The sequence below is a fragment of the Zootoca vivipara genome, chromosome 14 (genome assembly GCF_963506605.1).
Source record: "Zootoca vivipara chromosome 14, rZooViv1.1, whole genome shotgun sequence".
Lineage (NCBI taxonomy): Eukaryota > Metazoa > Chordata > Lepidosauria > Squamata > Lacertidae > Zootoca > Zootoca vivipara.
In genome coordinates this window covers 21098576-21114112 of record NC_083289.1, presented here as the reverse complement: position 1 = coordinate 21114112, position 15537 = coordinate 21098576, and the positions used below count along the sequence as shown (strand labels likewise).

Sequence of the window (15537 nt, the reverse complement as noted above, 5' to 3'; positions counted from 1 at the left end):
ACAACATAGTAAAAAACATAGTAAAAAAAAAACCCATACTGATAGGCAGCCTAATACAGTAATAAAGCAATCATCCTGAGAAATATGCCAGAGGAAGATGGATGGGACCAACACTCCAGCTGGGTGTTAGTGAGCAGAGACAAAGGGGTTTATGGGATGTAGGATTTCAGTTTGGATGGTGTAAGCAAGGAAAATTGTTTGGAGCACCATGTGGGCTGGCTGGGGCAGGCTCTAACAAAGAGACAGACAGCCTGGTTGATTTATCTGTTCCGAGACTCAAGCATGCTCTGCTTATTGGAGAAGTAAGAGAACTCTGAGGAAGATTTTTTGGGGCATACCTGCCAAGTTGCTGTCAGAGAAATAAGGGACCGGGCCGGAAATAGCAGACCGGAAGTAGCGCTGCCGCCATTTTGGAACTGGGCGGAGCATGCTCAGAAGTGACTTTTGATGCTGCTTTGCCCAGTTCCAAAATGGCCGTCGCACCAGAACTCGCACTGCAGCAATTTTGGAACCGGGCAGAGCAGCATCAAAAGTCGCTTCTGAGCATGCTCCGCCCAGTCCCAAAATGGCCACCGCATCAGAATTAACTGGGGAAAAACAAAAAAAATCATTTTTTCAGCTAGGAACAGCTGGAAAAACGGGGATTTCCCAGGGAAAACGGGAGACTTGGCAGCTATGTTTCGGGGGGGGGGGGGGACTTATCTGGAAGCCTGTAGTCTGCTGCTTAGAGCATTCTTCTCTAAAATAATAAGAAACCAGTATCAGATACTGATACTGCCAATAGTAAGAGTACAGTAGGCCCCAAACTACCTGCAGTTAACTTACACGATCATAGCCTTGCACACTTTGCGAATGAATGAATGAATGATGGGAGACCTGAAAAAAGCCATCAGAAGGGGCTTTGTGAGATTTCACAACAGCATCCAGAGCACTTGTACAACCTTCCCAGAGCCTGGGAAGCAAGGCAAACGACTTAAAAATATATTTCTGTGCTAGGCTTTCCTGCTGTGGAAATTTCTAAGCCCTCTGCCTTGCGCTTCCCAGCCTCTAGGAGAGTAGCACGAGGACTCTGGAAGGCTTTGTGAGGCTCCCAAGATCTTACCTGCTCAGTGCACCAGCATTAAACAGGTAGGGAAAGGGTTGTCAATTTCAGGGTGTATGTGTCTTCCTGACTGCATAATTTTGCCTTTGCGCACAACCCCCCCAGAACGTAACCCCCACGTAAGTTTCTGGTCTACTGTATTGAGGCTCACTAACTCTTTGCCATAATGTAATTAATGCACACCCCACACAACGATTCCTTAGGAAAACATGCAAAAACATTATCTGAGTAGAAAACGGTCTTGAAAAGCAAGTGGGAGGGCAACTCTTAGAAAACTGATACTGTCGACTGGCTAGAAAAATTTGCTATCAGGCAGCATAGAGACACAGCAAATAAATAAAAAGACCAGGCCTGAATTCTCCCTTAGGGGGGTTACCTTGTCTGCTCCGCATTCTGTGCCATCCAGAGGAGGGTCCAATTTGGTTTTGCAAGATGCATCTCCTTCCACAAGGCACCAGAGACCAGCACACATCAAATGCTGCCAACATAAAAGCAAAGGCATTTTGTCCTTTTTTTCCGGAGATATCAGCTATTGTTTGTGAGGGAGAATGTCTCTCATGTGAATCCAGAAGTATCTGATTGGCTTCATTTTTAAGCAAAGTGATATTTTCAAAGAACAACACTGTTATGTTTTCAGCACTAACCACCTGGGCTGGAAATCTGCATCCACACACACACACACTTGACTGGGGGAAATGTGATACTGTACTTTTTATTTCTACCATATCCCCCTCTTCTCTTTCTCTTCCTCATTCCCCAAAGAAATAAAGTAGATGCTTTTGGTAAACAATCTAGCTGCTTATTTTAGATCAATATGGGAGCTTGAGACTTCCCGATCTCTGCAACACCTCTCTTCTCTGCTCATAATCTGCACCAGTTTCCCCCCCTCTTTGCCTTTATTGCAAGATGAGTGCCACAACCCCATAGTCGCCTTTGACTGGATTTAACCATTCACGGGTCCTTTACCTTTAACTTTTTACCTTCCCTTTTTGTATGCAGCTTTGATTAATATACACATGTTGGTACGTATGCTATTTTCAATAATGTGTGTATGTCTATGCACATTTCCCTCTAATATACCGTATGCATTGTTTGGCTGGAGAACCACATCACACAATTTGTTGAATTCCAAATGTGCCTTAAAAAGATCCTCAGAGAACCTCACCAGGACAATTTGGGATGACCTCTAAAGCATCAACAGAACTGGGGGTCTTGTGTATGTATGTGTGTTTTTAATTTAATTTTTCTTAAAGATTTTTTGTGATACAAAACAAACAATAAACAAGGAAAAGTACATATAGTGTCTCCAGTTTCAATTCATAGACTCTTTTTTCACAGTCCATTTACATTCAATATGCGACACTATGGCAATGAACCAGCAAAGAAGTTCTACTTTTGTTATTGCTCAGAGACACACACAAAAATCTCATGTGAAGTTAATAACATGTCTAATTGCTGTCCTTGTGTTTTATGGTTTTCGTAAGTTGGGGTATTTAAAAAGTGTGACTGTTTTCACTTTGCTGTTTTATATGAAGCTTAAGTGTTTGGTTTCACTGCTTCTGTATATTGCAAGACTTTCCTCTTACTAGAAAATATTTTTCATATTATTATTATTATTAAAATGTATTACAACCCATTTTACACTTACTGGAATGTCTTAAAAATGTTTGCATGGGTTTCAGTTTGGCTGATTGTCAAAAGGCACTCTGGCTTAATGGGGGGAAAGGAAAAGGAGGGAGAACAAACTTTAAATAGAATTGTAAAATACAATGTGGGAATTTAAGAATATCCAAATTTTTAAAGTGATGGCTATAAATAAGCAAAGGGCTTGAGAAACTGAAACACAAGCAGCTTTGAATTAACTTCGACAGGGGATGGTGTGGCAATGCAAAACTACAATTACGCTTCCTTTGAATTAGTTAAGATCTGTATTGTGGAATACCAAGCATAGCTCCTCTCTCTTAAACAAAAAACCAGCCCCAACATTCGCTGAAGGCATTCTCTCTAAAGCTGCTGCATACTGACAAATTAATCTTCCTGCAAAACAGTATGCCACAAGAGGCTGCCTTATAAGTTCATGGGTTGCAATAAAACAACCGAAACAATCTGCCTAAAAAAACAAAAGAGAACTCAGGATCCAACCCCTGGAACCCACAAGGTTTTAAAAAAGTGATCCCCTGTGTGTTCCTGATTTGCTTTGTCCCATTTGCCCTCCTCCTATGTAAGTTTACATCTCTCTCTCTCTCTCTCTCTCTCTCTCTCTCTCTCTCTCTCTCTCACACACACACACACACACACAGTTGCCTAGGATGCTAGTCCTGCTCAGAGTAGACTCACTGAAATGAATTAAAAATCCAAACATTAATTTCAAAGGATCTGCCCTAAGTAGGATTTAGTTGCATGTAGCCTTTTATTATGACCAAAGTATCTTACCCCAAAAGATCTGCACAAACCAGTTTACCTGAATGCATTATTCTCAGGGTGGGGGGACTCATTTGTTTATAATTGCATAATCATATGGGACTAAATTGCATTATGTTGTAAGGACATTTTATTAAGAATTGTAAAGTTGGAAGGGACCCAAGGGTCATCTAGTCCAACCCACTGCAATGCCTGGAACCTGGCATTGGGCTGCAAGAATGTACTGTAAATTATCACATTTTCAAAATGTCTGATAGCCAAGTTCCACTACTTTTCACAGCCTGGGAGTAGTGGCTCCCTCTGATTGTACCCAATGTTTTATGACCAACAAATTTGCTAGGCAATTTTTTTAAAAAGACACAAAAATGAGCATTTTTCTAGCAGATTTACAACTTTGGGAAACGGGGGGGGGGGCGCACTGGAAGGATCTTTGCACCATGGCACCAGATATACTTAAGACGGCCCTGAAGGCAGCGGCTGGAGTCGCAAGCAGCAGCCTTGGCTAAGCTGTTCCTTTCCCTTCAGCTCCTTCACTGTCTCGCAGCCCCTCCCCTCCAGCTGACTCTGCCCTGCCTATGATATGAATAATAGAATCATAGAATCGTAGAGTTGGAAGAGACCACAAGGGCCATCCAGTCCAACCCCCTGCCGAGCAGGAGACACCATCAAAGCATTCTTGACATATGCCTGTCAAGCCTCTGTTTAAAGACCTCCAAGGAAGGAGACTCCACCACACTCCTTGGTAGCAAATTCCACTGCCGAACAGCTCTTAATGTCAGGAAGTTCTTCTTAATGTTTAGGTGGAATCTTCTTTCTTGTAGTTTGAATCCATTGCTCCGTGTCCGCTTCTCTGGAGCAGCAGAAAACAACCTTTCACCCTCTTATATATGACATCCTTTTATATATTTGAACATGGCTATCATATCACCCCTTAACCTTCTCTTCTCCAGGCTAAACATACCCAGCTCCCTAAGCCGTTCCTCATAAGGCATCGTTTCCAGGCCTTTGACCATTTTGGTTGCCCTCTTCTGGACACGTTCCAGCTTGTCAATATCCTTTTTGAACTGTGGTGCCGAGAACTGGACACAGTACTCCAGGTGAGGTCTGACCAGAGCAGAATACAGTGGTACTATTACTTCCCTTGATCTAGATGCTATACTCCTATTGATGCAGCCCATAATTGCATTGGCTTTTTTAGCTGCTGCATCACACTGCTGACTCATGTCAAGTTTGTGGTCTACCAAGACTCCTACTTTCACATGTACTACTCTCAAGCCAGGTGTCTCCCATCCTGTATTTGTGCCTTTCATTTTTTTTGCCCAAGTGTAGTACTTTACATTTCTCCTTGTTAAAATTCATCTTGTTTGCTTTGGCCCAGTTGTCTAATCTGTTAAGGTCATTTTGAAGTGTGATCCTGTCCTCTGGGGTATTAGCCACCCCTCCCAATTTGATGTCATCTGCAAACTTGCTCAGGATGTCCTCAAGCCCATCATCCAAGTCATTGATAAAGATGTTGAATCAGATTGGGCCCAAGACAGAACCCTGTGGCACCCCACTAGTCACTTATTTTCAAATCCAAAACTTGGCAGCTATGATACCAAGTGATGTGTAATATTGGTGGGAAATGACTGATTGAGCTGCCTTAATGTTACAGAAGAGAGAGAAGGCAGAAGTGTCAGTAACTGAACTGCTCAGACCGTACAAGAAGGCTAGGGCACATGATAGGTCCAGGGAAGATGAGAGAAGCATCAGCAGCAGAAGGAAGGAGAAGGCAGAGGCCTTCAGGGTCAGAAAGCAGGGATCTCAGAAGTGCAGGAGGGCACAAAGCACTCCAATATGAAATTTAAATTTAAAATAAAAAGGGATCATAACTCAGTTCTCCACCACTTCATTATTGGTCACATAGGCAGATTTCTTTTTTTTTGAAACACACACACACACGAATTTTAAATTTTTGTGTGTGTGTGTATACAATCCTGCATTGTATATATTTGTATACCATCCTTCATCCACAGATCTCAGGGCAGTTCGCAACAAGAGAGCTTGAAAATGATGAAAAAGGAAGTGCCATGAAGTGGAATGGGCTCAATCAATAACAAAAACACACACAAAAAAAAACCAAGAAAGCTGACAGCTTGAATTAAATCCCTAACCACAACAATTTAAAGCACAATCTAAATACAGCTTTAAAAGGATAGTACTGCTGGTTTCCTCATTGAGGAGTTCCTGATAAAGTATCTAGGAATCTCAGGGTTTGCTAGAGATCCAGTTTGAAAAGCAGAATTTTCTGTATTCCATTTAGAGAGCATTTACAGTATTCAAATCACAATGATCATGCCCCCCTTAAGTTAAACTTCTGAAGTATGACAAGGTCAAAGTGCACTGCATCTAGCTATTTAACAAGGCTATAAATCTTGGGGGAAACAGCTGGTGCTGGGATCAAGGGGTTCATCTTTTTGCCATTATACTGAAATATGAACATGAGAGCAAGTGAAATGTAGCAAATTCTTTAAAAAGAGAGATATAAAACATTCTGCTCCAGTCACCTGATTTATACTGGATATAGTACAGAGGCAAATAATTTGGGGAAAATGTAAGTTCTATGAGCTGCAATTTTCCTTTCAAGCAATTGCCCTTAGTGTGACAGAAGACAGAAATCCAGCTTATGTTTCCCCCACCCTACCGCCAATGATACCCATTTTTAAAAGTTTGGTTTTTGTAAATCCCACACAGGATGACTTTATTCCATTCAGTAGTATTGGTTTCCTCTTTTACCCTATAACATGAACTAACAATAAAGTTCCGTTCAACATTAAGACCACATCCACACATACATAAAAAGCACTTTTGTTCCACTTTAAAAGACATGGCTTCTTCCCAGATAATCCTTGGAACTGGAGTTTGTAAAGGGCCTCGTAACAACTCTCTGCTCCCTTAACAAACTCCAGTTCCCAGGATTCTTGGAGAGGAAGCCATGGATTAAGAGAGGATTAGAAAGTGTAGGGGCCATAACCCTCATTTCCTTGAACAATAGTAAAATAATATTACACAATATTGAAACTGGTTGGACAATTGTGCCTCAAATTCGCAGAGGGTGAATTGGGGACGCCATTCTACTGAATAATCTCCAGGGGGGACTGAAATTCTCTAACAGTTAAAAAAAATGTCAAAACATTCATTTCCAATGAAATTTGGCTCATCCCTATGTTAGTGAACTAGTTGTGCATGTGGAAATCTCAGAGTCACACTGTTCTTTACTCTGACTCTCCAAGGTCAAGGTCTGGGACCCGTACTTTCTAGATAAGGGACAAGCAGAGAACTATGCATCGTTGTTGTTGTTGTTGTTGTTGTTTTACTGAATGTTATCTTAACACCAGATTTCACACGAAATTTCAGCAAATTCAGTAGGGCTGATTTATTGAAAGCTTGTTTCCTTTTTGTAACAAATGTTTATATTTATATTCTGTTTTTCATATATTGTCTTATTGGATAAATATTGGCTAAAAGAACAGTTTGCCAATCTTTTCTGCAACTTAGACCAACTTCTCATTTTAGCCTTCTTCCTCTACTCTACTTATTTCTTGTAGATATTTTGGATGACAGAGCCCTAGCCCTTAACACATCTACTTTGAAAGAAGTCGGATTTCAACATAATTTACCTCTCAGAGCCCTCTCTCATTCTTGATCTTTAGTACATCAGATACAGATTTATACTTGTACATATTAGGCCACAGCATGGCTCAGGATACAGCAGGTAAAAATAGTGACTCCCCACCTTAACCACCATTTTGCATTTCGCTGTATGCCACCTCTCCCAACATATTATTTTGCCCTTGGCTTCAGTTCAGGGGTGGGGAACTTTTTTCAGCCTGAGGGCCATATTCCATTCTGTGCCACAGTTCAGGGGCACCTGCCATTGGTGGGGAGAGATGGAGGGGAAAGTGTGCATAACCATAGATGTGGGTTTTACCTTTGTACAGTAACTAATTTCTGTACACATTCACACACACACACACACACCACGCTACGCCACTGTTGGCCAATGCCTCAAGTTAACTTACTGGGCATACTATAATGTCCTCCCCTATAGAGAATCCTGTGCAACTCTCAAGGGTTCCACAGCTGACGTGCAGGGGTTCCTCAAGAGAAGGCAGCACAGAAAGGATTTCCTGAAGGTTGAAAACTACTGCAGTAGGCCAAGCAGCAAAATACATATGTATATATAAAGGCCTCAAGCCAAGGAAAGCCAACCAGCTTCTCAAAGGGAAAATAATTGAGAATGTCCTTTCTTTTAACAGACACTTCCTGGGATGGTCTTTAAAGATATACACATTCAGAACGTCTCTCAATAACAGCGAGCTTGGTGGTCCACATTCCCCGAAAAACACTACTTAAGAAGGTTTTTAAAATATTTTTTGTGCTCATTGTTTTCATGTTGCATTAGCTGCCTTCCCGATCCAGAATAAATAAAATGGAACAGTTAAGGCTTGAAGTTCATTCCCTCTGCTACAGCACACAGTGAAAAGTTTTATTAATTTGGCACGTCTCATTTATGTAACATTAAAAAATATAAATGGTTCTTATTTTCTGTTTTATATCACATTTCAAGTTCCTGGATTTTTTACTAAGGGGAAGGGGGGGCATTTACTGAAACAATTACCTCCCTAAATAAAGAGAAGAATTACGAACTACTCTCTCTATTCTAAGTGCGACCTCTAGAGGAGAAATGGCCAAAGTCTGTATTCTCAAGGGCCACTCTGTAAACCACACAGCTGTCCAGGGGCCAGAATAAATTTTGCCACCCAAACTGGCCTCCTTGGGAGTGATGAAACTCCATAACAGAGCTGCCATTGACTTTGCAGTTGAGTTCATGTTCTCAGGCGCAGAATTACATGCTATGTACAAAATAAATTTCTTTATTACTTCCATCTCAAAACAATTTGCCCTTATAAATAAAACTGTGGGCATACTTTTTTTTAACCCTGCTTGGGGCCTTATGGTTCGGTCCCCAGATTGTTTATGTCCCAAATGGGTTATCTTACCTCCATATTTTTGCAGAAAGTTGCATTGGTTCCAAAGAGGATCTGGCATTGCTCATCTGCACTGTAGTGCATTCCTGGAAGTTTGTAAGGAAGTCGCACAACATATCGGCTCCGTGGGTCTGTTACCAGTAAACAGGTGCTAACTTTTGACCTGCAGATATAAGACATATTTTGAAGGGCATTGTGAGAGCATTGCTCTATTTCATCAAATGACTGCATTTTCACAATATAACGGACTTCCAATTTAGCAACCTCTTCAAAACATGCCTCCCAACAGTGTACTACTATGTACACTTATTACCTCCTTTTTAAGTGACAGCTTGCTATGAAACTGTGCTATGTATTTGATTTGTAAAAAAAAAAAAAGGTATACAAAACCATTCTGGTCCATAATGAGTGCTAAAGGAGGCTTATACAGTATTGAAAATCTACAGAACAGAATTAACAGCATCAATATCACAATAAAAACAAAAATATCAAATATCAGATTCCCATGACAAAATGCGTTGGCTAAAATCCAGAGAGTTAACCATGAAATTAATGTTCTGATGGATTATGGTCTCAGAAAGGGATTATAATGGAGCTGCTAAAAGGGGGGAAATGGTTATAATCTTATGAAGGGTTTCGGGTAAACTTTGATCCCAGTTCAGACCTTCCCCAAATTCAGCATTGGGAACAAATTGGCAGAAATTCTAAGTAACAAACTAGGCACAATGGTAAAAATGTGACTACCACCAATAATGACAATCACGTGTCTAGCTCTGCTCTCCCTCTCCATAATATCTAGAAGAAAACTTCTCTCATGACATCATAGCATTCTATATCTTCCTACCTCTACTCCAGTCCCTTGGCTGCCAGTAGTGAAAGCTGGGAAAATGCATAATTTTGTGATGCCATGATCTAAGTTTTCTACTAGATGTTATGGAGAGGGATGGGAGAACTAAGACCCATGGTATCCCTTATGCCAGGTTTGGCCCAAAGAAGAATAACAACTCATGAATGTTACGTTTCTCTATTAATTTCATGGCAACGTTGCAAAAGCATAGAACTGGATTCTTCATTCAAACCGACATATTTCAGTTGTCACAAAACACTGGCAAGGTTTGATTTGAAAAGGACAGCAAAACTGGGATTCTTGTCAAGAAGCTGTCAAGGTGCTGAAATATGGGTATCATAACATTTCTGATCTTCTGCCAGTAATGTCTGCAAAACCCAGGATTCAAAGGAGACAGCTTCCACCTTCTGGCACCCACCATTGAAAATTGTTCATCATTTCTGCAGAGAAGACAAGAGACGGGTGTCTTGTGATTCAAAGGGCTTGCTGACAACAGCATTCTTACTTGAGAAACTTTTCAAGGTCATCACGACTGCAGGAAGACCAGGATAGGTCACTGGGATTCCTCCCCTTCACCCATTCTCCGGACATGATGTGAGATCTTCCAGCACAGGACAAGTGGTCATCATCATGGCTCATCCCCATGCTGTCGGAGAAGAAAAGTAAATAAGTAAACCAATACTGTGAATGGGACACTTCCATTTGCAGTTGCAGCTTCTCAATTTCAGTTTCAAAAAGTAACAATATATTGTTTATTTCTAAGAGATAGCAGATTCGTAGTACTGGAAAAGAGTTTTTCAGCCAGATAATCCAAGCTGTAACCACACTAGAGTCCCATAGACTGGCTTGCATGCTGGTACCACTCAATTGGCAGCACCGTCTTCGCAGATTTCCCATTCTTGTGGAACTGCCACAACATTCCACCTTGACTCTGGTCCCAGTTCTGCCAGGATATGCACCTTCAGCTCTACATTATCAGAGATTAGAATCTAGCTGTTTCAGGGCTCCCTATGCACAGTAATGTCACTCGGATCAGTGATCCAGGATGCAGAACTGAGGATTTCTGTCTGTCATTGCTAGGTTAATGGAAAGAAATCTTTCAGTTTCAGCCAGGTAAGTAACTGTACACAGGGTACAAGGCTAATACCTGGCAATCACAAGGTACAATGGAGGAGTGAACACAGAAGCCAATGGCCTCAAATGGTGCCTTTGTGTAAAGACCTGGACACAATGCAAGGCTCTGTACTTAAAGGAGCACCAGATTTAAATACAATAATTAGCTGTAAAACCTCCTTCAAAAACTTGAAAGTGAGATCATACTGAGCACATTTATCTAGATGGAAAATGAAAACTTGTACAGCAACAAGAAAACCAGGCAGGGAAACAACCTATCCTTTCTTCCAAGGAGTTCAACACAGTGTAAATGGGATTGTCCCCTTGTAACCTCACAACAAATGAGCTGTGAATAGGATCAGGCTGAGAGATAATGACTGGCCTAAGACCATCCAAATGACCTCATAGTTGAGCAGTGATTTGAACCCAAGTCTCTCTGGTCTAAGTCCAATGGTCTTCCCACTGCTCCTGGGTTTTTGTGGCCACAATTATGCCCAGTTATGGAATGACATTAATGCAATTGTTAGGTTAGTGGCCTGCATCTGACTTGACAGGTCTGGAGTAATCTGATAACAGCCAATAACCATGTTACAGTGAAAGGCATGTAAAACAAAACTGCTTCTTAATGGCTGATGGTCTGTGACTTGATAGATGTTGTGTGTTTAGGAAAAACTGTTCTTTTCAATGCAGCAAAGGGCCCACAAACCTCACCTAACAATGCAGCACTCTTGCAGTTGAGGCCATGTAATCCTTGCCTCCAATGAGCTGCATTATTTCTAAAGGGAATTCTGGGAAAGCGGCTCCTCTGAGCCACTTTACAAAAGGTCTCCGTCTTTTCCTCACATCTGTTCATGCCTAAAAGGCTAAAGCGAAGGGGGCGGGTGGGTTGTCAGTAATTGCCTTTGTGGTTTGAGTTGGGATGCCTCCATTCAGTCAGCATATATATTCTCACGGCTATGCATGTAATTAAAAATGACTGTTAATCAATGCTAGTAGCTAGCACATGCTGCTTTAAAATAAACTAATGAACAAATATGAATAAATAACAGAGCAAATTTCCCATTCACTCCTCATTGAAATAATCCCAGAATTTGAAAATATTTCCAGAGATCACAGGTCTGAAGCTTTTGGTATGAAACACACTCATCCTTCTCCCCCTTTGGAAAAACAAGTCTTAGATATTCCCATAGGGAATTTCCTAAAACAGAATATAGTGGATTTTTTTATTTTTAAGGGTCTATTAAACGGGAATATTGTAATGAATCCCTGCTTTCTCTTGTCACACATTCCTCTTCTTGCACAAGCCTCTTCATAGTTAATCTAAGCAGGAGTAGCAAAAATGGTCAGAAGTCAGCCATATGCAGCTGCTAGAAAAGCTAGAAACAATGGGCAGATGTCAAGGTTGAGACTGTTGGATCAAATCAGATTAACATTCTTAGTTAAAGCAATTTTTTACATTCAACACCCATTCACACTTGAAATTAAAAGAAAGTGTGTCTTATATCACATACAGGCTGGCTCATGCATGGAAGTACAACTTGTCTGTGCAAAGAAGCTACCTCAGAGATCAAACACAGGCACAACTTCATTATATAGTTTTAACTAATTCATGCATGGCTTTTCTGGGGGACGGGGCCATTTTCCTAGCTCTTACAGCAGTGCAGCAAAGCTGGAAAATGTACATGCCATACTCTGGTGAATGTACAAAACGGAGACCAAGCTGGACCTGTAAGTTCATCCAGGACTGATACCTTCTGTGGAGTGCAACATGGGAGCAGGGAAGAGACCCTGCTGAGTATCCATGCCCATTATCACATGTGCCAACTACCCTGCTCCCAGCACCTGTGAGAATGGCCAAAGTCCATCTTGGCTGTGAGTCCAGGAAGACTTGCTCACCACCTTACAGGCCTTTTCCTATCTGGCCTGGGAGGGTGCGGCTCTGAATGATTCCAGTGGGAGAGGGGGGGTTGTTGCCGTTACTGATATTTTGTTTGTTTTTGTTTTTTAGATGATGATGATGATTTGTATACCACTGTCATCCAAAGGTTACAGGGCGGTTCATAACATAACAAAATGAAAACATAAAATACACAAGAAAACAAAAAACAAACCTATAACCCCCCCCCGCACAAACACATTTAAAAGGCCATAGCATGATATATGTGGAAATTAATTAATTTGGTTGTGTACATTTTGATGTTTTATTTATTGTTTATGACTACATTTGTTATGTTTGTAATTATGTAAAAACAATTTCATGTTGTAAGCCACCATGAGCATGGTTTTAACTATGGAAAGGTGCATACCGTACAAATAAAATGATTTATGTTTGTATGTATGCCTCCAGGTGGAGGGCCTTTGCACACAAATCTGTATGTTTGAAGGCTTCCATGCAACTTGGAACTCTGCACAATTGCAGTTCCATGTTGTGTGGAAGCCTTTGCATGCACTGCTGTACACAAAAATCTCCCCTTGCAGACATTCATGCTGTATGCACGAATGCCACTGGGTCATGCTAGTCGGAATGGACCTGAACCCTGCTCTTGTTGCTGTACATGCAAATGATAATGTCTGAATAGGACTCTTGTGGTCAAGAAGCTGGGCTTTAGTGCTCTACCTGCCTCATCCTCTCTATGGAGAACTACACCCCCCCATGTGCAACTACATGAACACACTATGCAAATAAACAACACGCACAGCATTTGCTTAACTTATGTCAATTAACCCAGTCAAATAACTTAGCCTTTCTTTGTGCAGAATTTGGAACTGGTTAGTGCAGCGCGCACACAAGTCTAGCTACTGCCCTGAGGCTTTGACCAGCACTCCTGTTAAAAATTGATGGGAGCCTTCCCAGTGATTACGATGCAGAAGAACGTTCTTCCCAATGAAAACTCACAAACAGTTACATAAGCCCTTCTTCTTTGTCCCATTAAAGCTGTATTTTCCCCCTTAGGGTCATTGCAGATTTCCATCCAATGCCACAAGGCCATTTCCCCACCCCAATAAAAGTTTTATGGCGAGCTGTGTTGAAACATCTACTTTTTGGGCCAACGTGCCAAGAAAAACGTGAAGCATTGCTGAAGCTTCCTGAAGGACAAAAGAGCTGCAGCTCCACCTACGACGCATCCTCCTGTTAATGCAAGAGCCAAGTATGATGCAAGTTGGAAGTCGCCTTTCCAATGCAGAGACCCCCCCCCCCCCGGTTGTTGTTTTTTTAACTCACTCTTCAGTCCTCAGTGGACTTGAATGTTAGGAATTTTTATTGGTGTTTCATACTAAAGCTGCAACACTGGAAGAAGGCCAGTTGCTAAACCGATTCAATATGTTAAAAGTGTTTCGGCTCTGAAATGCCTAGCCCGGCAAATCTTCAGGCACCCATGCGTGAGAAAAGAAGCAACGAAGGAAGGGCCCTGGTTGAGAGAAGCTGGAGTTTGAACTGGGGGTTGTCTCTGGTGCTAATTCTACTCAGAGTAGACTTGCTTAAATGAATGGACATAACTAATGTAGGTCCATTAATTTTAATGAGTCAATTCTGAATAAAAGTAGCACTGGATACAACCCTTGGAACCTCACAGGAGGAGGCTCCTATTCAGGATTGTGCCTGCTTAGCATCCTCAGTAAAATGGGACATGCAACAGTGTCCCCTGTGATTGACAGACATATAAGGCCTCTGGATTGCCTAGGCCTAATTTTCATTACTACCGGCCTGGTTTTATATCCTTGCCTGGTCAGGAAAGCAGAGCTTCCTACTAGGGATATCGGAGAATTCTGACAAAAACAGAAGTTGCTAATCTTTGCTTATTCGCCCCATGTCCAGAATGAAAATCAATCCAGTGAATACAATCGCTATTCGCTGTTCTCCTTGCTTTCAGTCTGTAAACGTTACATAAGTCATTATGTCCCCCCATTTGTATTTCGTTTCCTCTGCACTGAAATGGAACAGCGTAACAACAACATAATTTTACGGAAAATTATATTAGCTGTATTGAAGTGAGACTCAGCGACCAGTTCAATAGGCTTCTGTGTGTGGAATGGCAAGATGGAGGCCATCTTGCCCTTTACCTCAAGAAGAAAATGTATTGGGTCGCCTCTGCTGCCAAACATAACATGATGCCTACAGACAGGTGTTTTGACACATGGTAAGAGTAAAGAAACTCAGCCCCACTCTAATGAATTAATCTCTCTCCATTGCCTACAAGCATGCAAAATGGATATTTTATTCATCAGGAGAGTGCTTCCTTGGCAGGTGCCAACTTCCAAGCTCTGTTGTAATCCAACAAACGTTATGTGCGAGTCCATTTGCTAGCAACAAAATCCTCCAGCTCAAGAAGTCTAACACCAAAAGGGTATGAAATTTCAGCTGTGTCCATGTCCCAACCACTTTTGCCTGCCCATCAATAGTATTTCTACTTCCTTTTGACGTGAGAAAGGCTGCATTCCAGTTGACAGCCCCTCATAGTTCCCAGCTCTCCATTATTACTCGTATCGGAGCAGCTGGGAAAGATAATTCAAAATCCTAGAGCCATTTGGCTTGGCTGCTCCATAAACTATTTTAGAAGTGCATTGTGCAATCTTCTCTGCCTTCTCCACAGGGAGGGAGGTGGCAGAAGAAATTGTAGGTAATGACTTGGTATCAAAGCAACTCCACAACAAGACATATAAGATGAATCCAAAAGTGGAATTGGCAAGCAGCGGTGGGTTGCCTGTTTGCCTATAAACCCCAGAGCTAATGAAATCAAGTTATTGTATAATAACATAAGAGAATGAATAAGCCACTTGAAAAGAGATACCTTTGTTTCGGAAAACATTTGTCGGAACGTATTGATATTAAGTTGAATTATAGTGTAAGGCAAGGGAAAATGACATATCTTGAACAACAGACACATTTTGAGGATATTAAGTTTTAAATGGATGGGATCTTGCATGTCTTCTAAGTCAGGGGTTAGCAAACTTTTTCAGCAGGGAGCCGGTCCACTGTCCCTCAGACCTCGGGGGGGGGGGGGGGCGGACTATATTTTGAAAAA

The 15537-nt window shown here is 41.5% G+C and overlaps 1 protein-coding gene across 2 annotated transcripts in view; it reads right to left on the bottom strand.

Moving 5' to 3' along the window:
- Nucleotides 1-15537, bottom strand: part of ADAMTS17 (ADAM metallopeptidase with thrombospondin type 1 motif 17) — a 164433-nt gene that overhangs the window by 66669 nt on the left and 82227 nt on the right. For both annotated transcript variants that reach the window (XM_035130683.2, XM_035130684.2), the window contains exons 9-11: nt 9906-10046; nt 8566-8716; nt 1479-1580 (exon numbers count right to left, since the gene is read on the bottom strand). In XM_035130683.2, coding sequence (XP_034986574.1) covers nt 1479-1580; nt 8566-8716; nt 9906-10046 — 394 coding nt within the window. The remainder of the gene's footprint in view (nt 1-1478; nt 1581-8565; nt 8717-9905; nt 10047-15537) is intronic.